This window comes from Alosa pseudoharengus, unplaced genomic scaffold, assembly GCF_046254945.1.
Source record: "Alosa pseudoharengus isolate Yale_2024_CS ecotype anadromous, Long Island Sound unplaced genomic scaffold, YU_APseudo_1.1 YU_APseudo_1.1_scf_22, whole genome shotgun sequence".
Taxonomy (NCBI): domain Eukaryota; kingdom Metazoa; phylum Chordata; class Actinopteri; order Clupeiformes; family Clupeidae; genus Alosa; species Alosa pseudoharengus.
Window position 1 is genome coordinate 20,838,366 of NW_027468680.1, and position 26,013 is coordinate 20,864,378.

A 26,013-nucleotide genomic window follows, 5' to 3' on the forward strand; every position below is an offset into this window, starting at 1 on the left:
TTGAGACCTTGTGCTTAATATGCTTTGTGTTAGATGTCTGATAACACTCAGTGTTGTTGCTGTCTGTGTCCATTTCTGATTACATCGACAATTGTTTTCATTATCATCTCCCCTCTGCATAATTCACAGGTCACCCTTTGTGTCTTCAGAACAGTTTGAGATTATTCACGCCCGCATCCATGTTCACAAAAATATGAAATATTCATGATGCTGGAGGAGATTTGTAGGTGTGTACAGCTGTGCAACATTCGTAATCTTAATGCAGCGTGGGGAGGCATCCTCTCCCTTGCGTGTGAGAGTTAGAATTCCTCGGGAGTTTGACCCAAGGGTTAGCTCCGTGAGAAACACTTCCTCAACCACGCTTCCAAATGCTATGAAAAACACCTCAGCAACTGACACCCATTTTCTGTTACCTTTTCAATTAGGTGCTTCCTCTTGAAGCCAGAATTGACATATTATTGTGTTTGGAACACAAGGCAGTGTTGCCTATGCTGTTCTGCTTAGCGATAGGCAGGTGGGTGATTAACTGAGAGCGCTTGGCTCACCCCGGGTTTAGTCTGCCTGTGGAACTCTCCTCCTTCAGGCAGCCTTAACCTGCTGCCGGTCCTCCAGGGTCTTCTGACCGCAGGAAATCGGTCTCCCTGTGGGATTCCAGGGTCTTCTGACCGCAGGAAATCGGTCTCCCTGTGGGATTCCAGGGTCTTCTGACCGCAGGAAATCGGTCTCCCTGTGGGATTCCAGTACGCAGTGTTTGCCTGTTGGCTACTTATCTCCTGTGGTGATGCAAAGTTGGTGGTATTTGTGCTATACTTCAGCTTTTCAATCAGTTTCCTCACCTACTTAAAACAAATACAGTACACAAACAGACACAGACATGCACATGCATGCACACACCTGCACACACACTGAATATATTTTTGAATTGACACCAGCAGTGGACAGCAATGATTGCAGTGAAAATTCTGCTAAATGTAGGCTTCATGATGTCCTTACCAAACACAGTTCATTCTCCTCAGACAACCCTTCTGAACCAACTGGCCAATTTCTCACATCACTTCCTTATCGCCCTCTCCCCTGTGCTTAGCATACCTCTGGGCGTGAGGGCGAATCCCTTTTATCGAGATTCTTCTCTTTTGTTTGAAGTGAGTTTGACACGGCACTGGGGAAATAAGTCCAGCAAACAGCAAACATGCGAAGCATCACCCAAGAGAAAACATGCAAGAAAAAAACACCAAAGGACACAAAAAGACAAACAAGATGTGACGACCCATCCTTCCCTTAACAGTGAGGTCATGTTTACAGTAAACATTATACAGTGTCTCCAACATACTGTAGGGTATTGTGGTCTGATTTAGCTCAAATATAAGAAATCTAAGTGTTTCAAACAAATGTAAGCAAATAGAATTTGTGACCTTTATACCAAATTTAGGGATAAGCCAAACTTCTAAATGTAATTCAATGTGAATCGCAGGTGGCACTGTACACAGATACACATTCTTGCCATTGTACACAAAAGACACAAAATTCAGTTGCACTAAAACTCTATATAATTCTCTCACATGACAAGCATTTTAAGGTGGAGTCCATGAATTTTACATAATGGACCACAATGCATGACGTCCCAGCTTCATTCAAGTTAAAAGTTCAGTGTAGACGTGCTGTCATATCCGTTCCCCAGTCTACTCTAATGAGGTCCACTTAATTATACAGTATAGATGATTTGCTCTGCAGCCATGTATAAGCACATGTTTGAGTCTTGAGCAGTGTCTTTTCCCCTTTGCTAAGGCAGATAATGACTCCTGAAACACAAAGACAACTCCCTTCTGGAGCACACATGCACAATTTTTACGAAGAGAACACAAGACATGTATGGCACTAAGATCCTCAAGCTGGTCAATGTGTCTGCATGGAAATGTGTCGCCATGTCACCATGACTTCTTTTTGCATGAGAACACTTGAACACCATGAACACACATTTTGTAGCTGATGCCACTGTTTTTTTTTTTTCCAGTCCATTTAATTATAGAGTGATTCTAATTAGAAAGCGTTGTTAATAGCATGATTTGAACTTAATGAGTTTCTGGAAGGCCTGCTTGAACTCGTCGTTGAAGATGGTGTAGATGACGGGGTTGATGAGGGAGTTAAGGTAGCCGAGCCAGGTGAAGACGTCAAAGAGCAGCGGGTCGAACCAGCACTCCTTGCAGATGGCCATGACCAGCGTGCCCACGAAGAACGGCAGCCAGCAGACGATGAACGCGCCCAGGATGATGCCTAGCGTCTTGGTGGCCTTCTTCTCGCGGGCAGCGCACAGGCGCTTGCGCTCCAGCACGTTGTCGGCCAGCTTCACCTTCACGCTGTTGGCGAAGAGCGGTGATCCGCCACTTCCTCCGGTTCTGCCACCACCCTGTCCACTTGCTTGCCCGTGTCCCGCGCCGACCATAGGGTGTAGGTTGCCCTCTTGGTTTGATGTCGAGTTGAGGGAACAGAGCGAGGAGCCAGCAGACGTCTGGATGAGTTGTGCGGTCGTGAAGCGTTTGCCACAGGCGGCCGGCGACTTGAGGATGCGCGAGCGCGCCGCCACATAGATGCGGCCGTAGAGGATGACCAGCAGCACGGTGGGCACGTAGAAGGCGCCGAACGTGGAGTAGATCGTGTAGGAGATCTGGTCGGTGTTGACCATGCAATCGGTCAGCTCCTCGTGCGCCTTGGCCTGCCGCCAGAAGAGCGGCGGTATGGAGATGGAGATGGAGATGACCCAGACGACAGCAATCATCACGCTGGCGCGCCGCATTGTCCGGCGCTTTGAGTACTCCAGTGCGTCGGTGATGGCCCAGTAGCGGTCCAGCGCAATCACGCACAGGTGCAGAATGGACGCTGTGCAGAAGGTAATGTCTGACGACAGCCAGATGTCACAGACAATCTGGCCCAGCGTCCATGTCTTGCTGACCGTGTAGAGGATTGCAATGGGCATGACCAAGATGGACACCAGCAAATCGGTGACCGCCAGCGAGCCGATCAGCATGTTGGCCGGCGTGTGCAGCTTGCGTGTCAGGACAATGGTGGTGATGACGAAGGCATTGGACAGCGCGGTGGCCAGCGTGACCACAGCCAGTATCGCCGACAGCGAGATCTGCAGTCCCAGGAGGGTGGCGGCGTCCCAGGGGGCATCCGTACTCACCACCTCGTCCGTGCTGTTCAAGAGGAAAGGCTCCAGCGTGCTGTTGTCTGGCTCCATCTTATTAAGCCGTCCTACACTTGTAAAGGCTCAAATGAAGTGTAGGGAAAGCATAGCTGGTTCAAGGGAAAGACTTCCCTGAGTTCCTGTAACATACATTATCATGGACTGTTTCATGTAATGTACACAGAGTCAGGGTTGAACTCTTCATAAAACATTATCTTTGATGTGTGTTGGTTGTTTCCACTTACTGTTAAAACTAATGAGATTGCAACTAATAAGCATTCAAATCAAATTCTAATGAATTCTTTTGAGCAACAAATCAGCAGCTGTGTATTTTTACTATGGGCTTCGATATCAGTCCACCGACATGTTGACCAGCTCTCCTATCTATATCGGTGCTGGTGTTCATTGCTCGTGGGAGATGGGAGGTAATTGGTATTCCACACAGTCCCTCAGAGTCCTTATCTTTACTCCAACCGGGTCAGGCCCATGATGTCCTCGGGACCCTGAAACACTATCTCCACTCTCTTCTGATGCTCTGCAGCTCACAGAAACAAGAGCACAGTCTGACAAAGAGGTGCTCAGCAAAAGGTGGATGGAGGGGGTCTGTGTTTGCTTTTAATTAACTTGTTTTGATAACGCTATTTTTTTTAATCAGAACAAAAGCACACGTAGCCCCATTTCACTGTCTCGTTGGGTTAGGTGTAACACAGCAAAGCACTTAAAATAATCCATTATGTTCCGCTTCTTGCTAGGTGACTTTGGTGTTCCATGATGAGGGAGGACAGCTCCCTAACCCACCTTTGCAAGTGGAGCGATGCATACAAAGACTTGTTTTTTCCAACATGTAAGATTCCCAAAAAAAGAGAGCGATAGTCCCCAGCTGAAGCTTTCAACTTGCTTGCAGAACCTCCAGAAGGACTATTTCTTCATGCAGAGCCACGAGCTAGACAAAGAAAGAAAGGAAGGATGAAAGAGAGACACTAATTCCATAGCCACTTCAAATGCAAACCCACCCTGTGCAAACATGAACAACCACTCCAAAGTTGCCTCCATCACACACACACACACACACACACACACACACACACACACACAGTGAGATGTCACATACACACCTCTCTCACCTACAGTAAATCAGTACACCTACATGCGTGCCCTGCCTCTCACCGCTCTGCCTCTATCAAACACCACCATATGCAGGCTGTCAGTTTCTATCACATGCAAATAGATTGCTTGACACTGCATGGCACAGAGCATGCTTGTGCACGTACACACACCTCCACCTGCATCAACATATGTGCGCACACACACACACACACACATACAGGTTGATGGAGTCACTGATGAGCAGAGCGTATTAGAGTGTATGCTGCAGGCTATTCCTCATTACTTCTTCACCTCATAATGTGCTGCTGCTGCCCACTCCTGTGCTCCTTCAGGCTAATGACTGCTCTCGGTGTGGGCACGAGCCAGCTCAGTTTTTTTCAACTGCTTACACACTAAATCTTTGCTTGTCACACAATTTTCTAAACATGTCTTTCAAACACCATAACCCCACACCAAATCTGCAAAACCATACACTAATTCTCAGTGTTTGACTCAGTTTTCAATTTCCTAAAAAACATTTTGCAAAACACCACACACAATTGTCAACACACAACAATCTAACAAGAAGTAACTTGATTTCAAAATGTCACACTTATTTGCCACTTATTCACACTCAGTCTTCTATGTACACTCATTACTTTACTGAACACCATCCTTTCCTTAGGCCTATGCATAGATATACTCTATATAGGTATAGACCCTTGCAATCTCTTCCTAGGAGATTTCCAGCTGAAATGTTCAGAACCAATGGACTTTAGCGTAATGTTCTACAAAAGTCGACTTTTTTATGTAAAACTTGTCTTTTGTCCCCAAGTTAACATTAGCTCAATGTTGTTTTCTGTGCCTCCGGAAATGCCCCCACCCCCAACACACCCACAAACATACACACACATACACACACAGAGAGAGAAATATATTTTCTTTGGAAAAGCAAAAGCAATTTGATTTCTGTCAAAATCAGCTTTGTGATGTAAACTCTGTGAGTACATCTGGTGGTCATTGTATTTTCCTTTCTTTTTTCTTGTTGGCTGCAGATAACAGCAAATTATTTGGGGGAAATCATTATTTTTGGTTTCAATATTGCTTACATGTTTAAGCATGTAAACTTACTGTTTATTGCTTACATGTTTACTTCTCTCTGTAGATGAATTTCACTCATGTATTGAAATATATAAAGCCCACGAAAGACAGAAAAGCTTTAGGTTTTGAGCAACAGTATGATGTATCCAAAATGTCATATTATGACAAAAGTGTTTATTATGTGAGGTGAATGTTTGCTTTACAGATGTATTTATGACATTTTGAATGTTGTGTGTCATTTTTCTGGAGATTTGAGGTATTTTGCAGTTTGTGTGAACAATTGAGGGTTTTGTGTGTAGAGTTTTGAAAAATATACAGAGTTTTGAAAATGTGTGTAAACAGTTGTAAAAAAACTGTAAAGGTAGGTAATGGGTGATGTCACGCTTGTTTATGCTTATGTTTCTTAGCAGACGCCAAAGCTACCTAGGCCTACTGTAGGCCTACATTATGTTTGAACCAAAGACAGTTAGAAACAGTTTGGACTAGTTTTGAATCAAAACTCTTGACTGCTGCTTTAGCAAGCACAATAGGCCCAAACACATAGCCCAAAAACACTAGCCGCATTTACTTGGACGTTTTTTTTTTCTTCAATCAGATCGAAATAAACCTGATTAAAGATTTCAACTGAACTGTTTACATGAACGCTAAATAAATCGATTGGTGTTTAAGTGTACATGGAACAAGCATTTCATCATTTAGAAGCTCAGAAACTCATTGTTTAGCCTACCACACTGCATTATGTAAGGGATAATGGACGACACGGTGGTCTGTTCACAGAAGTTATTAATGCCCGTCGAGGTTGTAAAACGGCCCCGATGCGAAGCGGAGGGCCGTTTAAACCTCGTAGTGCATTAACTTCTGTGAACAGACCACCGTGGAGTCCATTATCCCGCTTATTCCACTGTTGCCACTTGCGTTGTGTTCATTTCCTGTTACAATCAGGGATGGATTACTGCACGGGCCTACCGGGCCCAGGCCCAGGGGCCCAAGGGGTCAGGGGGCCCTGAAGCCCAAGGCTTTGCATTGAATCATTGCCTCAATATCAACAAATCAGGATGTAGGCTATGAATCTGATTGAATTTAGTACTGGCCATCCCCAAAATGCACCAGAATACAGGAAATCACATCAAACAAATTAAAAAAGTTCTGGGGGAGGACCCCCAAACCCCCCCTCCCATATATACGACAATAATTGAGGGGCCCTTAATAGATCTGGGCCCAGGGGCCCGAAAGTTCATAATCCGCCCATGGTTACAATTTAAACGTTTTAATCGCAAAAACTGTCTTGTTTGTAGAACTAATTTCTTCCGACACATATCAACTAATTTCTCAACTCACAGGACAAACTGCCGTTACTAGTTCTAAATGGATGGTTGGTACGGCCAAAGGCCAGTGTTAGTTCTATCTCTCCCGTTGTCAAGCGGGCGTATCCCAAGATTCTGATGAACTTTAGCTTTGAAACATCGCTATTTTACTTAGCCTGCTGTCATCCATCTAGCTAAAAGCCACCTCCGTCACATGCTACAATGTTGCAATGTTCTGAACGTCTGCATTTTACAGCTTGGATGCAACGTGACAGTTCATTTAAACTTCACAACGAGTTCGGCGAATTAATATACAAGTGTGATACGGGCAAAAAAATGGATCTACTTCATAGGTGTGCAGATAACATAATGGTCGTTCTAAATTACGTAGGACAATGGGAAATTCAACCAAGCAGTGGAATAATAGCACCTGCGCAAAAAGAGGAAATGTACTGTACTACAACAATGGAAGTTTGGAGAATCGGATTGTCAGATGTTGCTGGTGTTTAAAAGATCTGGTATGGAACATCCAAGCAAACGCTAGTAGGCTAATGTTGTTACATGTGCAGAAAGATTTCTAAAAAAAAACATTAGTTAGAAGAAGTAGCTAGTTCAAAGAAACATGTATTTGTTTTCATGTAAATAAATAGATTAGTGGATAAAATTCATAATAAATGGATGGATGTGTGTGACCAACCATGTGGCCTGAGGAGAGGAGCAGGTCAGACACCTGAAGGCAGTCATTTGACCGGCTCCCTGCACAAGCGGCTCACTTTGCACATGGCTTGACTGTGGAGAGACTGATGTGACAGGTGGGCGACCCCATCTGCTCCACATCTGTCAGGTTTGGTAAGCTGTCAGAGCGATATGAGCCAAGACGCAGACAGAGGTGAGAACTTTGTGCCTCTGTTGCTGTCTTGTTGTTGTTGTTGTGCTTCTTACTGTGGTTGCGCATCGCAAGTGGTGCTTTTCAAAGGTAAAATGTGCCCCCGTATCTGTTCACCGTGAAGGTGCCAGTCTCCATTTTTAACAAGTGTCAGTTGTCGAGTGTGATGCTCAGAGAAAAATGGTAATAAACTAAATAAAAAGAGGGTGCTTTGAAGTGCTTGAGAGGGTTTGGATATCACAAGTATTCTTGTCAAAACAGACTGATTGTTATTGGTTGAAAGAGGCCCAGCAAAAATAAAAATAGAGGGAAAAAACGACGAAAAAAAAAATTCTAAATGCACCAAGTTAGATTGCATGGAAATGTCTTCCTCTCTAATATATTCCACATCACCAAATCACTTCCATCTGTGGATTGCTGAATTCAAACCATACATCTTGCCATGGGACAAAACCAATCTCAGAGAAAGGTAATTGCTATTGAGTTCAAAACAGTACTATTTAGACTTGTTACATTTTCTACCATAAAAGATGTTAGGCATTTCTGTGTGGTATTGCTTCAATACATCTGTCGGTGTCCACACATAATACCATAAAAGAATGAGACAATTTGGGACAACATAGGCCAAGTTATGGACAGGCAGCTTAAAGCAGACCCATGGGGCAGTGGGGAGTTACTTTCAGTTTCCGTTTTGCTGCCCCATGAGTCTGCTTTAAGCTGCCTGTCCATAACTTGGCCTACGTTGTCCCAAATTGTCTCATTCTTTTTCCGATGGGCTGCATGTGGTGAGGTTATACAACAAGGCTATACGTCAATTTACACTGAACTAACACTTTAATTTAGTTAGTCAGTCAGTCAGTCAGTCAGCCATAGCCATTCTATGGGGCTGGAGAAGACATTTCCATTCATGTTATCTGCCTATCCTCTATTTTATAAACGTGCATGCGGAGCTTCCATTTGAAGATGTATTTGCCTCCAATCTGTCAGGACCTGAGCTGTGCTCCAGTGATGGAAATCATAGATTCAGCACAACCTATGGAGCACCATTGTCATTTTGTGTTCTAAGTGATTCATGCTGACAGATAATACGTGAAATGAGGACTTGAGACAGCCAGAGAGGCATCCCTAATGAACTTCATTTGGCTTTAAAACGATCAACAAAGCAATTTCACAAAACTCTGGCTGGAGTACTAGAATTTTGCATACACAGAACAGTTGCAAGGCTATTCACTACATGGAAACTCGCCAGACTATAAGAACGCAGACGTCTAAGCCACTGTAAAAGTAAACATCTTTTGATGTTGTTGGTTTGTTAGTCTTCGGCACCCCTGTCCTCTTCACCTAATAAAGCAGTCTGTGTAGAAGAGATTCCGGAACTCAAACAGCATAAAGCCAAACCTCAATTTACGTCACACCCAAATAAAGCTTGGAGCTAGTGGGTGCTTTAAGAGCTGCAAGAAAGGTCTGTAAACTAAGAAATAAAAAAGGCATTTCAGAACTTGTAGAAACAGCAGCCAAAGGCTCAGAACTCCTGTACAGAAGCTTTTTTGTGCCCCAGCATCAGGTCTCTCCATGGCCCTCCAGAGACCAGAAAGTGCTCTTTTATCACAACAATAATGTTCCCCTGTGAGTCATCAACTCAGCCTACATAACAGAGGAGGCCAAAGACCTGCAGAAAACTGAAAGTTTTTTTTAGGCCTTCTGAGATGACACTTTAGAACAGGGGCATTCCTGCCTCAATCCAATTAAATCTGGACCCAGGTCTAAATCTATCACGGTGATTTAAACATGCACTGCAGCCATCAATTAACCACTACAAACTCATATTTGCTCCTCAAAGGTACATATTCATACATTTATAATTTTATTAAAAAAAAAAAACCTTAGTGGCCTTTGAACGGCTAATTGACAATTGAAGTCAAAGTCTAGTCATGTTATCGCTTGACAAGCGGATGTGATTAGTCCTGTTTTCCGGTCTACCCTTCTGACATAGACCTCATTGCATTTCTCACAACATTGGCCGATACTCTAATCCAAATTGGTTTATGAGTTTAGGGCTGCTATGATAGAGTAAGAAGAGGACAGGGCTTTTTTCCTCTCCACGCCACGACCTCAGCACACACCGTAGGTCATCCACTCCAAGAACTTCTAACAGGGCTAAATATCAAAACCCCACAACTCAGCCACTCAGTCACTCTGTGCCTGTCAGGTCCAATAAGTCCTGCGAGCGCTTGGTTAGACCCGAGCTCAGGAGAGACGATGCTGCTGTTTCAGGAGCTGATGGGTTCTGTGTGTGTGTGTCTGATAGGGAATGACCTGCTTCTCCACGAAACATGGGAGACTACGGAGCCTCTCAAGAGATGGGCTCAGACGAGATGTGGACAGCACTCCTGCAAAGGCCTGCCCTTGAGTAATGAAGGTGTGTACTTGAGTGGGTGTTTGTGTGTGTCTGACTGGGTGGTAAGGATTCTGGCTCCAAGATGACAATTAGTCCTGCGTTAGAAAGCAAAGTTAATGAGGAAATCAAGACTCCAAAATCAAAAACAGGCTGGCTCAATCAACATGCAGACAGCCAGCATTGGCTCTCCGGCACAGCTGCTAAAGACAGACACACACTCATGCACAATTGCACACACCCGCACACACACACACACCACAGAGAAGCGTGGGGAGCTGCAGGGAGGGTTACAAGGCCATGAGCGTCAGCATTGGCCCTGAGGTGGGGGGTGGCTGTTTTATATTGATGTACAGGTGCCCAAAGTGGCTGATAAGTTAACTAATGGAGGTGATCGTGCTGCATCGGCTGGGGCGGTCATTGCTCTTACTTCACAAGCACTCCGTGTGAAGTATGTAGTGAAAGTACTGCTGCTAAATCTGCAGCAGATAGAAAATGTCAATACTTCCTGAACAAGACAGACACTTTCCACAGCAACATAAAACCAGTGAAAGGGAGCAGGTTGTATAAATGGTGTGGTTTCATATTTGTTGAATATATGATAAAAGAAAATGCTGAAGCCAATTCCCCATGTGTTTGTTGTTGATCATCTGGCATGTTATACATAACATCTGTGAATCTAGTTGTGTAACTAAGTCCCATAATCAATTAAGCTTGTCACAGAGTGCCTAAAAAACGTCACAGAGCAACTTCTAATTCCTCACTGATTTAACTGTTGGCTAAGATGGAGAACACAAGTCTATGAGAGTGGGCAGAAGATTTCACAATCTGATTTGCACAGCGACTCATTTAACTGTCATTACAGGCATATATCCTGGGGCCGTCTCTAAACTGCTATCATTTGCTAGAGCCCTCCAGAATAGCAGCGCCTTATACTCTGGCCTCATCAGGGAGTCGTCCTTATGCAAAGGCACTCATGAGAAAGCCCCCTGTGGCTTGCGAATGAAAAGCAGTGGGTCTGTATAAATTTGGCTTTTTATGAACAGAACTGTGCAAATAAGCCAACAAGGCATTCGGCTGTACTGCCATTTCGTGTAATTTCTCGTTTACTAAGCGCAAGAGATTTTGCAAATGTGCAGAATATTAAAAGAGTAAATGCTGTAAATGTGTGGCAGGGAAATGTATTGACAAAAGTCACCCAACATGCCAAATAACTTATTTACAAGAACCTGTGAACAAATCTAATTATAGATATTGCAAGGTGAGGGGGGGGAGGGGGGGGAGTATACATAAATAAATAAATAAACACTTTATCTGCCAGGAATGTCATAAAACATAAAGAGAAAATCCATGTATCTTTTAGATTTTGTATTTTTTGTGATTCAGTAACTGTGCACACATTCTGTTAATTGCTGTCTGTTTGAACAAACATGTATTTATTTTTTGTTGCCTTCCAAGACTATAAAGCCTGGGATTAAAAAAGAGAAATGAGGGACTCTCCAAAAGTCCTGCTTTGTTTACATTGCTTGATATACATATGATGATGTTTATCAGTTGTCCTAAATGATTCCTGCAATTTGGGAGCTCAATGTGGAGATATTTGTCTGGAAATATCCTGCGTGCGCCTCTCCACCCATGGACTTGCATGCTCACAGCTGAGTGCGTGGGTTGGACAATGCTCCAAGGGGCTGCGGCTGCTGTGGAAGTCTGATGGCGAGAGGGGGTGTGCGGTGCGGAGAGCTTATCTGACTGTGTGCTTTTCTGGAGGAGGATGGCTTGTGAGCTGTGCAGTGGGTGAGGGGAGTTGTAGTGGCAGTGGTAGAGGTGATGGTGGTGGTGCTTTGGGTGTGGGTGGAGGTTGGGGGTTCTAAGGATTGCAGTGCTTACTCAGATGGGTGTAGTGGGAGACACAGATGGTTAGTGACATTGTGGTAAACCTGTGCATCACAAGCCCAAAAAAAGGAAAAGTCAACTGCCCAGATCTGAGGGATGTTTAATTCGTGATGTGTCTAAGGGTATCTGCAGTAAGGAAGGAACCGGGTGTAATGAGGGACAAGACACTATCCTCTCTGGTGGCCTTGCAGCCAAAACACAGCTTTCAAATGCAATGGTTTTGCTCACACAGGTGATATGAGAGAGAAAGAGAGAGAGAGACAGACAGAGAGAGAGAGAGAGAGTCCATGAAAAGAAATCAGACTGACACTGCAAACAATGTGACTTAGTAGTACCCATATGGTGCTCCAGATGTGCCAGTATTTGACACTGAAACGGACGATTCAGCAATTATGCAACTCTCCTCCAGTGCACTCAATCTATCGCTCCCAGCTACTGGATAGAAATATGGCATTGGCACAAAAGGGGCACAGGAAGTAGGGCAGGCTCAAAGTAAGGTGGGACACCTGAGTCCTCCACAGATAAGAAACACATTCTATATCTTACTAAGGAGGACAAACAAGGTCATCACATTCATTCATGCACTCACTCACTCTTTCAGTGGTCTTATAACAATAACCTGCTTACACTTGTCTATATTAATAAATAGACTAAACTGCCTGCTTTCACTATGCATCTAATGTTTCTTTCCCTTTCACTGCCATTGTCTATTTCCTTTAACAAACTGTAAAGTGATTGCTGCTACTCTTGCTTTGTCAAACTGTCAATTATTAAAAAGAAAAAAATCACACTAACACACCAGTACCCCTATGCAGAAGCAGTAATCGGCTTTTCCCACTAATATTAATACCACAAAAAGTTCTATTCTATTTCAGTCGATCTGCAAAGACTGCCAAAGACATCTGAATGTTCTGTAGGGAATAAAAGTGGTTATCATTTGCCAAGCGCCACTTATTAATTGCCTCTGGTGATTCACTGAGTCTACTCATTACAGAGGGATTTAGCGTGTAGCACAGCTAGTTGCATATCCGACCAGCCTGATTGGCAGGCAATCTCTGCTCTTGCTCGTTCTAATCCATTGCTTCAAATGCCTGCAATGCTATATGCCTTAGCGAGCACAAACAGAATGTCTGTGGTGGAAGATCCATAAAAATACATTTCAAAGTATAAAGATGACTGTCTGGTAGACGGCGCTATAAATATTATTCATTTAGTAAAACTGAATGATTGTACATAAAAAACGTTTACCACATTCATTACAGGTCAGAAGGTAATCTGATCAATATTGAAAAGCTGGATTCTCACAAGGCACATGCAGTACCTTCTCAGCTGAATCATACAGAAGAAGATGGCTGAGAAATCTATGGAACTGTTTGCTTTTGGAAGCTTGTTATGAGTGCTATGCAAGCGCCGACAGGCTCCTATCTCAGGAAGCTCTGCGGTGCCTTATCGCTAGGGGATGCTTTATTAACACTGAGATGAGAGGCACAGATATAGAGAGACAACACAAAACACCAGGCTGAGAACAGATTCAGGAGCCAAAATGGTGGACCGTGGCGGAGAGCATCCCAGAGACAGAGTGGGATAAGAGAGAGAACATTAGTCTGCAGGGCAATGAGACTAACAGCGATTATGTATAGAGCTGGCCCTAAGAAGCCCAGCTGACCATCACTTTTCATTTCCTGTCAACACACCACCGGCAGCTCTGTCCATCATTCAATTACGTAGGGGCATGAATTCAGCTATTATGGCTCATAATTCCCTCCTGCCTGTTCCACATGTGATGGGCTGTATGGACATACATCCTCTTGAGAATACTTATAGTGTTTGCGTTACAGCATACATAATTAGATCCCCGTCTCCAGTGGACCGTTATAAAGATGGTCTCACAAAGGAACTGACCGTTATAAAGATGGTCTCACAAAGGAACTTCAGGCTGGAAGATGTCATAGATGGGCTGTGTCCAACCGATTGGTGAGACATAGATGACTAGACATGTACAGACAAGGGAAAGCTGCTGGCTGACTTATTATTACAAGTGATATTTTTATTTTATTTATCCTTTATTTTACTAGGAGAATCCCACTGAGCCCTGGGACAGCATATGTACAATAAGTTTTCACTGTGGGTGTATCGCTGTTATAGTCCTCCCTTTGTAAAATCATATAGGTTACAACACTATCAGTACAGTTGAACTGTTACTGTAGCCTGTTGGACGTGTGATTTATGACTTGGACACTGTAAAAAGCCCAGTGAACAGAATCAACCAAGTCAACTGGAGATCTGAGAACTAGTCCAATGAAGCATAAGGGTCCAAACATATTATATTCATGCAACATCTTGCTTGTATTCTCTTCCTATTCCATGAAGCTGGAGTGCATTGCTGTTTTGTTTTCGAGAAAGGATTATAATATTCCACCAACTATGTTATCCATTCATGAAAACCACAACATTCCATTAACATGGATATATGTAGACATGACAGAATGTAAGAATGCAGGTGATTGCGAGACACAAACAGCAGCCTGGTGACGAAGACTAAATCTCTTACTCTCTCAAATATAAAAGCACAGATGCACTCGGGCACATCTACATTTGAAATACTCTGAGATTACCATAAATCAATTCACTAGTTTTTTTTACTACTATGAGAGGTCCTATTATGCAGTGTGGCCATTTACTATAACATTGTGGATCCTACCAAACTGGTTAAATCATTACCATACTGTAGACCTGCAATTGACTTGTCATATTTTTGTTGTAAAAAGATATGGTAGCATAAAGAATTAACCTAGTAAAAACCTAAAAAAACAAAACAATCTGCTGTCATGGTAGGTGATACAGTTATCACATAAAATAATGAATCCATTTTGGGAATGGATACAGCTGTGGAAAATAGTAGATAATTCAAGTAATCAACCAACAAGGATAGACAGCAGAATGTGCCTAAAAGGACACTAAAAGGGCTATCAAGAACAAATTAATTAACTCTATGTGTCAGACATAACATTTCCTTTAAAAGCTTTCGATGGTATCATGGCAACATGCCACTAAACGATTGTGAAGTTCTAAGAAATGCTCAAAACATAATGACTCAACGTGTGCTCTACCACATGGTGGAACATAACACCAAAGAGCTAGGCAGAAAATCCAAGAACATATTCACAAGAGGTGCATCTCAATTCACCAATGTGCTAATTCACCATTTGATATTATGGGGCAGATATAATGTGCCAGTTCAATTAAAGCTCAGGTAGCAATTCACAAGACAAGGGTGGAAGACCCTTAATTCATTGTCATGGACAGGGTTTATTTATTTTTTTAGACCATTTATTTGTAAATAGGAGCTAATCTTTGGACAAAACAATAATTTGCTTCCTCTGCAACATAAAAAAATGAAGACCCACTCTAAGTCAAAACATTTAGCCTACAACAGATAAACCAACACACATGCCCTCAAAAAGATCTAATTATTGTCTCAGACCACACTGCCGCTTGCAGCAGAATGACTTCAAGGAGAAAACAATGGTGAGGATCCCATGGCCCCAACTTTAACCTGATGGCCAGGGCAGAGTCAGGGCCATTAACTAAAGCTTGGACAGGACGTTAGATGGATGCACTTGTCCTCTCCACAAGGACAAGGGCAGAATTAGACATCACAAGACCATTCAAGGGCGTGACAGCTTCAAGTTCTGAATTGCTGGGTGCTACTGCAGTGTTTCCCACAGAATTGAATTCCATTTGTGGTGGTTGGTTTGCAGAATCAACTTGAATACAACAGTTTTTAACAAATTAGCACAGCGTGGTTATGATGCTAACCAGATTTAAGCACAATTTAGTACAACCTGGAAAATCATTGTGTGGTGGTCAATGTTGATATTGTGGAGGGCCGCCACAAATAAGTCAATGTACAGTATGGGAAACACTGTACTGGATAAGGTTGAGTGGGTCAAGAAGACAAAATAGAATTTTGGCAGCTTCCACCATGCTCGTGGGCTACCACCTACATAGAGTCTCCAAGTCGACCTAACATTCCATAACAAACAATCACAACTAAAGCCAGGGGCGGACTGGCAATCTGGACATTCTGGAAAAGTCCTGAACGGCCGTCCATCCAACAGCCATCAGCCTGGCTCAATATAGCCTACTTTATCAGCCAAGTAGCCCAGTGTCTAGGTCTCAACATAAATATGCGTCACTTATGCCTATCAGTAGCCTATGTCTATGATATCAGTTATCACTGTTATTAAAAAAAAAACTAGCAACATTTGTCCCATCGCGTTTTCAATAGCAGGATAGGTACAAGGGACAATGGAGAAGCTATGTGTGACCAAGGTTGCCAACTCACACAGTTGACAAATGTCTCACTACCTCACCTTTCATGCCTTTTTCATGTCAACCTTTCATCTTTGCTTCCTTCGTTGTAGCCTTTTTCTTTTTTTTAATTAAGCTGACAACGAGATCTGTGCATAGGCATGTAAGCAGGTCCATATAGCCAGCTATGAGGTCACGAAGTCCGGATTTCTGTAATTTTTTAAGAGCTAAAAATACATTTTGAAGCTAAATATTAACCTGAATAAAAAAATAAAATAAAAACAGCAGTGGAAAATGTGTCCGTGGCAAGTGCATTCTTAATTCAGTGTTATTCAGTAATTTTGTGTTACCATTATCAGTGTCTGCTGTCTGTGCGTGTGTGACGGCATACAGTTTGGAGAAAAAAACACACACACATTTAGCATGCCCTTCCTGTTATAGTCTACGATTAATGTGGAACATGGGCTATAACTAAAGGGAAATGCACCTCCATTCAGTGTCACCAAAAGTGTTTTTTTGTCCTTGCACAAAACAGACAGGTTGTTGTCTCATTATTGAATGACGAAGAATGAGTTGCATTGTCTACTTGTCTAGACGTTTGCTACCACAACTACCACATATTTGCAATAGCTCTAACCCTAGGTCCATACACATTTTGGTGATACTGTGCACCAACCTGACCAAGTTGTGGGCTTTGTACAGTAGGCTATGTGCTATGTCTATTAGTCTTAAAAACATGAACAGACACTCAAGGCCATTTAGACACCGAATGTATGTGCGAGTGTGAACGGTATAGTGGGCCTTTTTGGAAGAAAGTCCAGGGCCTTTTTTAGTCCCAGTCTATCCCTGACTAAAGCCAAGTGTAAGAGAATTTTGGCAGATTGATATAATGCAAATTAATTGCCATTTCCATCAGTGTCAACATGGCAATGGACACAGCATGGACATCACTGACATCAAAAACCATCAAATCAGTTCCAGGATTTAAGTTAAAGTACTTGTAATCATTTCGAGGACACCCAAGCCAGGAAATACCGTTGCCTTAGTATGATGTCCCTAAAGGTCAGTACATTCCCGAAAGTAAGCTCACGCATTCACACACACATAAACACACACACACATAAACATACACACACACACACACACACACACACACACACACACACACAGGTACGCAAGCACAGACTCACACGCACACACACACACACAGGCACGCACACAAGCACATGCACACACATAAACACAAACAAGTACATGCACGCATGCACAAACACACCCACACAGACATGAACACACCCACACATACACACACACATAAAACACACACACATGCAGGCAAGCAGGCACACGCACACACACATAAACACACACACACCATTACCCCCACACATACACTCACAAGCGAACATACACACACACACACACATACGCACATATAAAACACACACACACATGCAAGCAAACAGACACATGCGCACACACACATACACACTATTACCCCCAGACACACACTCACAAGCGAAAACTCACACACAGAGAAGCACACATATACACAAAAGCAAACACACACACATGCACACACTCATTTTACATGCACAAAAGTTGCAAGAGTAGGGGATGGTGATGGAGACAATGACAAGAGTGATTTATTTTTGCGAAGAGAATGTGCAGCACTGAGCAGCGGTCATATTTTGTACCGCTTTGCGGTATATTAATGGTTCTTTTCCATTATGGACCTTGGCTGGCCCAAGGCTTTTCCCCGGTCTTAAACACCGTTGCGTGACCTCGGTGTTGTGTTTCCATAAGGAGCTGTAACATCGGGGGCATTAGCTAACAATGCTAGAAACTTCTAAACAGTGCTTAGCAACGACACCTCGAGCATATGTCAAATTAATTACAAGGACATTTAATTAAAGATGTCATAACATTGTAAGAACCCGTATCCTTAATTATTTTGCAGAGTTTTTATATATTTATTTTCTCCACAAAAATGAGCAAATGTTAAGCAAATGTTGCTCACTTATGTTGCAAGGCAACCCTAAACAAATGCTACTGGTCTATTTTTAAATTTCTCCAGTTTTATTGTTGTGTCGTATTCCAATCCAAAAGTCCTCGTTTCAGCCCGGATTCGGCCCTGCCATACTCCAGGGCTGACCTGAGGCCATCTGGGCATCAGTCCGGCCTAAATCTTGGAAATATAAAAAGTCAGAGGCTTTATCCCAGCCCCCGGGATTTTACCCCATAGTGGAAAAGTGCCACTATTTTCAGTTCCATTGCGATTCCTTTTTTTCTCAATAAGTTGTAATTTTCACATGTGTGTATTGATTTTTAGCCAATTCACAGTGCATCGTTACATCCTTACCTACCCTTTAACCATAATCTGAATGGTATAATTTAATCACAAGTGCATTTGAATAGAGTCAACTGATGGTGACAAAGGAATAAATAAAAATTTATATTTTACCTTGCCATTGTAAATACTTCTCACGGTTTGAGCCCTTCCCCCTTGGACCTCTGTAGGCTACATGTGCATTTTTTTTGGAGCTGAAGGACTAGCAACAAGCAAAGTCAATCTCCAAAGAGCCATATGTGCTAACTAGGTAATGTTTTACAGTTCTCACAAGATGTCACTGGGGCTCCAAATAGCAGAATTGCAAGGCTGGTTTTCTGCCTGTGGGGTGCTGCAGCTATGCGGGCCACTGCCAGCTACGCTAGGTGCGCGATTCTCCCTATTACAAGTTTGTTTACCATCAAAATTACTTTGAAGCTGTTATATTCATCTAATAAACTTGCATGGTTCTGCTTTAAAGGTGCCCTGCCAGACAAAACCGTTTTTACTTGTATTCTTTAAAATATGTTAGGTCCATATGGGTTTGTGTTATGTTGTGAATGTGAAAATGAACTGCTACCTCCTCTGTCAGCTCTAGCTACTGAATAGAAATAAGCGAGAAATAAGGTCAATTACAAAAGCTGGTCAGTCTGACGTGGTATTGACTGAGCTTATTACTATTCATGAGCACTTGAAGCCTGGAGCAGTACCATTGTGGCAGTCTACGACGAGTGCCCAGCCCAGCCCAGTAAGTAAAATGCTATTGTCAACTCAAGGAAGTGCTATGTTATACAGGTTTAATGCACTCGCTAGCCTAGCAGCTTTTATGCCCATTTGGACAATGCTAGCAATCGCTAGCCAAGCTAAGTTCATGCCATGAAGCTAAAATTAGTTGATAACAGCTGTCATGTTATGGACAAAACCGACTAGCTGTTATCCAATCAGGGTCAAGCAGCTTAGCTCGTTGAATGTTAATGAGAACTTGGCGCAAATCGAGCTGAGTCTTCCTGCAGGCTTTCTATACCACACTAGAATGGCTTGAAACAAGGTAACCAAGGCATTTTTTCCACAAAAAATGTTACAGAGTCCATGGTAGAACTTTTAGAAATTTTTGGAGAGTATTATATCTTTGTTCTAGGGGTTCTTAAGAGTAAAAAAAAATATGTCTCCATTTTTTTGAAGGTTTTGAAGGACCCAAATCAAATGTCAAATTCAGAAAAGGTCAAATTTGGTGTTTTGTCCATAAACCTCACATTGCTGGTATTATATAGTTTGGTGCCAAAAAGCAAAGATATTCTACAAGGTAGTGTGCAAAAGTGGGCCACATAAACAATACAACATTATAAAACATTTTTAGGCTCATGATTGATCTCTTTAACCCTTAGAACCCGATTGACGCAAAGTGCGTCAAAAAACACACCCCTTCTTCTCTGTTACATTGCTCCGGAACGGTTCATCGCAGCGAGATGAAACCTTTATTGCACGACAGAGCACAAGTGGGGCTTTCCAACGAGACTACACACTTGTCTGTACGATCAAGTATGAAAATTAAAAAAAATCATGAAATTAAATCAAATTGCATCATATTTACAGTCTATACTTCTCTGCGTTCACCTGCACACACATTACTCTAGTTTGAATTACTCGCGAACCCGTGATCGCATCGATATGGCAAGCATATCAGATGAAAGAGGAGGCACAGGGCTATCCATTGGTACCATGTTTATCGATCCTTCGGGCTTATAAAACCAGACGAAGTGACTGCAAAATAATAACGTCATGTACACAAACCAACGCTGCACACTCATTACTCTCGTTTGAATTACTCGCGGACCCGTGATCGCATAAATATGCCACGCATGTCAGATGAAAGAGGAGACTCAGAGCTATCATTTGATACCAAGTACATCCTTCTGGGTTATAAAACAGACGAAGTGACAGCAAAATAATAACTTCATATAGCTGGACTTACCCCACGTTTTTGTCTGTTCTTGTGGCAAAGCATGTTTATAATCCAATGCTATCATGTGTTTCTCTATGGCAAAGCATGTTCATATTCCGGTTTTGAGATCCTAGCAAATTCCTGCATGGCATCCAATTCAAGGCTCACATTGCATCCCAATTTGTTCAACAAATAAAACACCTTTTTTGCCTTTACTTTGTTCATGGCAATGCAGTAAAAAGATGAGAATTATTATGACAGCATACACACAGGCACGCAGGCTAACACATAACCTCGGGTCAAGTAAGGTCAGATCAGTTCGTGTCACAGATATGGAGCTCAGAAAGGTCATTATAAAAAATGGCATTTATTTCCGTAAATCACACAGCAAATATTTCTGTAAATTGCTCAGCCCCAGAGTATCCCTTCAACATGGCAATTATATTGCCCGATTCAGGACAGTCTGCCCTACAACCACATGAAATGCATGTAGAGCTGTGAGCTTGCTGTGGTGAGATACATGTCAAAATATAAGAATTTTTATAATACACTTTTTATATTTTAATTCTTTAAAAATCTAAATAAAATCAATGCTAGTATTAATACATGAAATGATGGCAGATCTGAATAGCCTAGACTCTCCTGAAAAAAACAATATATAATATATGTGTGTGGCACTTACAATGACCAGAATAAATCCTTATGAATAAAGGTAGTGAAAATGCCCTAAAAACAGCTTAGGGTTCTAAGGGTTAACAAGAAATTGTGCCTAAAATTCTCAATACTATCAATTCATGCCTATTAGTGTGCTGGAGTGTAGGCCTAGCCTGCTCTGTCAGTTCTTGTCTACACCCAGAGCACAAAGTGCAGAAATCTCTGTTAAATCAAGTTTAATAGACTTTTACATAGTACCAGCTGAAGTCTGTAAGGCCTTCCGTAGCCTATGTAAGTGTGAAGAAAAGAAAGGGTAAAGGATCAGATAGACAAACAGACAGGTTGTGTGTGTGTGTGTGTGTGTGTGTGTGTGCGTGTGTGTGTGTGTGTGTGTGTAAGAGAGAGAAAGAGAAAGAGAGACACTACAAGCATGGACGGATTATGAACTTTCAGGCCCCTGGGCCCAGGTGTATTAAGAGCCCCCCACTAATTGTTGCGGGGGACATTGTTTTTAATTTATTTGATGTGATTTCCTGTATTCTGGTGCATTTTGGGGATGGCCAATACTTTAATTCAATCAGATTCATAGCCTATGTGTTGATATGATGTGTTGATATTGAGGCAATGATTCCATGCAATGGCCTGGGCCCCCTGACTCCTTGGGCCCCTGGCTTGGGCCCGGTGCAGTAATCCATCCGTGACTTCCAGTGACAGTTGGCTGTTGATAGCTGGCAGTGATAGAATTTAGAATATCGAATAACCTGAAGCACATAGTGCTCTGTTCTTCATGGTTGGTGATATTAGTGACCTTCTAGCCTTCTACATTTGAGCAAGCACATTTTCATAGTTCATGGTGGCACAGTCTAGTTAGGTTATATTCTGAGGTGTGTCTTTCTGTTAGTCAGGTATGGGCTATGTATCCAGTGGCAGATATGTGTGGACTGGTGAATGAACCATCACTAGAGACATATGCCAAATTTCTTGTTTTTGTCCATGAGAGAGTTTGGAGATGGGGTTACAGATCAGCAAACGATTAAATTGTTACAGTGCAGTTATTTTACAACAGAACAAAGCAGTTTGGCACAGGAACTGCTACAAATCCACCTGTAACAGTGAGAAGCATGCTAAGATTCGCTACTAGAAATCATGTGAGGCAGGCAGGACTCAGTGTCTTCAGAAAAGACATGGTAGACCATCTTCTGAACCTGCAGTAACACCTGCAACTTCATCAAGTCCTTCTAGAGGGACTTTGTACACTTGTTCAGCAGCAGCTGCTGCCAGCATAGATAAGTGCTTCTTCTGTCAGAAGCAGACAAAAGAGCGTCTTCATGCGTCTTTCAATGCAGGCAACCAACAAAGAACTATAAGTAATATTTTGAAGTCAATGACTTTTAACAGGTAGCCAGTGTAAAAATGCTAGTATTGGGGAAATATGTTCATATTTTTTGTGTGTGTTAGCAGCTGCATTTTGAATAAGCTGCAAGTTCTTCAGACAGGTATTATTACAGCCAGCATAATAGCATTACAATAGCATTACAATAGTCTATCCTTGAGATGACAAAACATTCATTTCTCGGCATCTGGTAAAGATAAGGACTTCCTTATCTTTGAAATGTTCCTTAAATGGTAAAATTAAGTTTTGGTGATCTGTTTTATGTGATTACTTAGTGCTAGGTCCTGGTCAATTATAAATCCTAGGTTTTTAACACTTGTGAATGAGGTCAGTGGAAGATCACTATATGTAGCCTGTGATGTGGATAGGATATCCCTCGTCTTTTTAGAACCTAAAACCATGCCTTCTGTTTTATCTGAGTTCAAAAGCAGGAATTATTCATCATCCATGTCTTTATATCTCTTATACATGTGTCAAGTTTGGCTAACGGGGTTAATTCATCAGGTTTTATGGAGAGGTATAGTTATGTATCATCTGCTAAACAACAGGGGCCCCAGTACTGAGCCTTAAGGCACTCCATATTTTACTATAATCTGGGTAGATGGTTTATTATGGACCTGTACAAATTGTTGACGGTTAGGAAGGTATGATCTAAACCAAGCGAGTGCTGAGTCTTTGATGCCTATCAAATTTTCAAGGCTAAGTAGTATGTCATGGTCTATGGTGTGAAAGGCAGCACTGAGGTCCAGGAGGACCAGTATCGATACAAGGCTAGGTTTTTTAGATAGATAGATAGATCCCTAGGGGAAATTCAAGAAATTTTGAGGGAGGGCTTAATAACAGATGTCTTAAACGACTGCGGTACATGCCCTGATAGAATTATTTATAATCTAGAGCAAATCCAGGAAGGGGAGAGCAGTCTTAAGAAGGTGAGTAGGAATAGGGTTTAGTAGACTAGTTGTAGATTTTGATGAGGGAATTGTGGAGGTGAGATCTAATATGTTGTGTATATGTACTGTAAATGAATTAAATGTTGTTTGAGGTCTCATCTGTGATTCAGTGATTTTGCTATCTTTCAGCAATGGAGTATGTGTATTTGGTGAAACTGATTGGTTATTGATCTTATCCCTAATTGTTTGACATACAATCATAATACTGACATACAATCATACTGTTAAAAATAAGAAAATAACTGTTTTGTAAACTTTATTCAACATAGCCAGTAATTTAGGCAAAATTTATGGTGTTAATTATAGTGTAATATAGGCTACAATTTCACAAAAATAGGGTTAAAACAGGTTAAAAAAAATGGAGACATAATTGTTCTCCATGTTCAATGACCTCTAAAGACAGTCCAACCACTCTCCAAAAATTATAATTTCAATCCCACAGAAATCACATAGGCCCCTTGACTATTACCACAAAGTATTTAAATACGTGTGGCAGGGCACCTTTAAAAGGCAAATATTTTTCACCAAAAAACTGAGACGCCAATTTAATAGGTTAGGTGAATGGGGGGTGTGGTTAAGAAAGGGACTTGGTAATGAAAATTGAGATAGAGGAGATGGTCAGTAAATTCCTTACTGTCCCTGCACAATGAGTGTAGGTCATCTTTGATGCTTTATTCTTGCAATATTAGCTTGAGTTTCATCATCTCTCAGGGTCACCAGGTAACATCTATCAATTCCAGATGTGATCTTTACATGAACTCTTGTTTGCTTGCTTCTTTTCAGCAACTATAAACACCAAAAAGCTCTTATGCTTTAGGTCCTTAAAGATTAGGTTAGAGGTCAAGGGGTATGGTTGGTGGAAAATCTGAAACATCCCACAAAGGATTATTGGTTCCCTTTAATTAAAGACATTTTTCAAATCTTAAATGCTCCCCTGAGATGGTAACGAGTCGGTTTTCCAAACAGCCATAAACACGTCATATTAACATTAGACTTTAGTGTTTAGGTGAAAGAAAATCCAATCCAGTCTTCCAGTCAGTAGCCTAGGAGGTTGCCTTAATGCCTCGTTCCCGCCTCTAAGCCCGGTCCGCTCGAGCGTGTGCTGGTCCACGCGCAGTAATGCACTATCAACTGAATCGAAGTGATTCAACTGTGCTCGCTCGTCAAGCATTCCAAACATGAAACATGACGGAGAATTGGATGCTTTTTTTCTCCGGTAAGAAAAGAACGTTGAAACCACACTAGACATAAACCTAGATATAACTTCAACCAACGTTTTATATCGTTATTCAGACCGCTTGAAAATGTATTCTGGAGAACTGAACTCGGAAACTGAAACAATACCCTAAGAAAAGAGCTCGTAAAACAACTTAAACACAACTTACCATGGAAAAACTTAACGAAGTCCTGTCTTCGTCGCATCCTACTGTCCATCGAAAAGAGTGAATAACAACTTCTCACACAGTTCTTTGTTAGCCTACAGTTCTACGCTTATATCTTTTTGTGATGAAATACACATCTTTCCCATTCGTTGGTAGCATAAGGACGAATCCCGAGGAAATTAAGTAGCCTATCTAATCCAAACACACACTGCATATATTTCGCATCTCAGCGCAATCTGGGAAGCTCATGCGCAGTGATAACTCCAAGAGCAGAACTAATCGCACAATTATAGTTGAAATATTGAGCTACTAAGTTAAACAGTCCATTATATTACAGAACACTTAAAGCATAATTTAAAACGAGTAGCCTACTATGAAATCCATTGTGTAAATATGCTCCAGTAGCCTAAACACAATTATTTTGGCGTTTGTGGCAATTAAACAAAATGTGAAACTAGGCGACATCTGTCCATGCAGTCTCTCCGGAGTTAAGCATTTCCTTATAGGCTAAAGAATGTTAGGCTACTCCTCAAAAGTGTTCCCCTCCATCTTTCGACGTTGTAGTGCCCCCAACATTGGAGTAAGGCTGCTTGCATCTTGACATATTGAAAGTGCTTATTCCCGGGGATATCCCGGCGCGGCTCCCGGTTCCTGTGCCTTGGTTCAGTCATTTAAAGTGAGCAACATGTATCCTAAAATGTCCCCTCCGACCTGCCAGGTAAAAATTACGCACGCAATATTGAACGCACCCGTCAAAGTCGGTATCTCACTTGAACGGGTTCTCAAAGTGGTGTCCAGCCTCCTTTCGGTGCGAGCGCATGCTGACTGAAAATAGCTGGCGAATGGGTAGCATTTATACCGATCCCTTGTAGGCTGCTGAAAACGGACAGAGCATGATATCTAAAGAATCCATCAGTATGGCTATGAAATGAGATGAAATGGAAATGAGATCCCTTGGGGATCAATAAAGTATCTATCTATCTATCTATCTATCTAAATAAGACAATTTCTTAGCCATGTAAGATATGACTGTAGGCCTACTTTTTATATCCAGAATTCTTGTTGATTTATAGTTGATAGGTCTACCACTACTAATAATAGTGATTTAATTCATATTGTAGGTAAATGTGGCATTTTTTTAACTACAATTTTACAAATTAAGGATTAGCAGGTATTTTAAAATGAAAATCCCAAATACCCTCA

General features: G+C 41.9%; 1 protein-coding gene across 1 annotated transcript; it reads right to left on the reverse strand.

The window, feature by feature from the left end:
- Window positions 1–671: 671 nt before the first annotated feature.
- Window positions 672–25,636, reverse strand: htr1d (5-hydroxytryptamine (serotonin) receptor 1D, G protein-coupled). Its single transcript, XM_076299948.1, has 2 exons — window positions 24,814–25,636; window positions 672–4,124 (listed from the first exon to the last, which is right to left on the reverse strand). Exon 2 carries the CDS (start codon window positions 3,233–3,235, stop codon window positions 2,051–2,053), a length of 1,185 nt encoding a protein of 394 aa, XP_076156063.1. The 5' UTR covers window positions 3,236–4,124; window positions 24,814–25,636; the 3' UTR covers window positions 672–2,050.
- Between the last annotated feature and the right edge of the window lie 377 nt (window positions 25,637–26,013).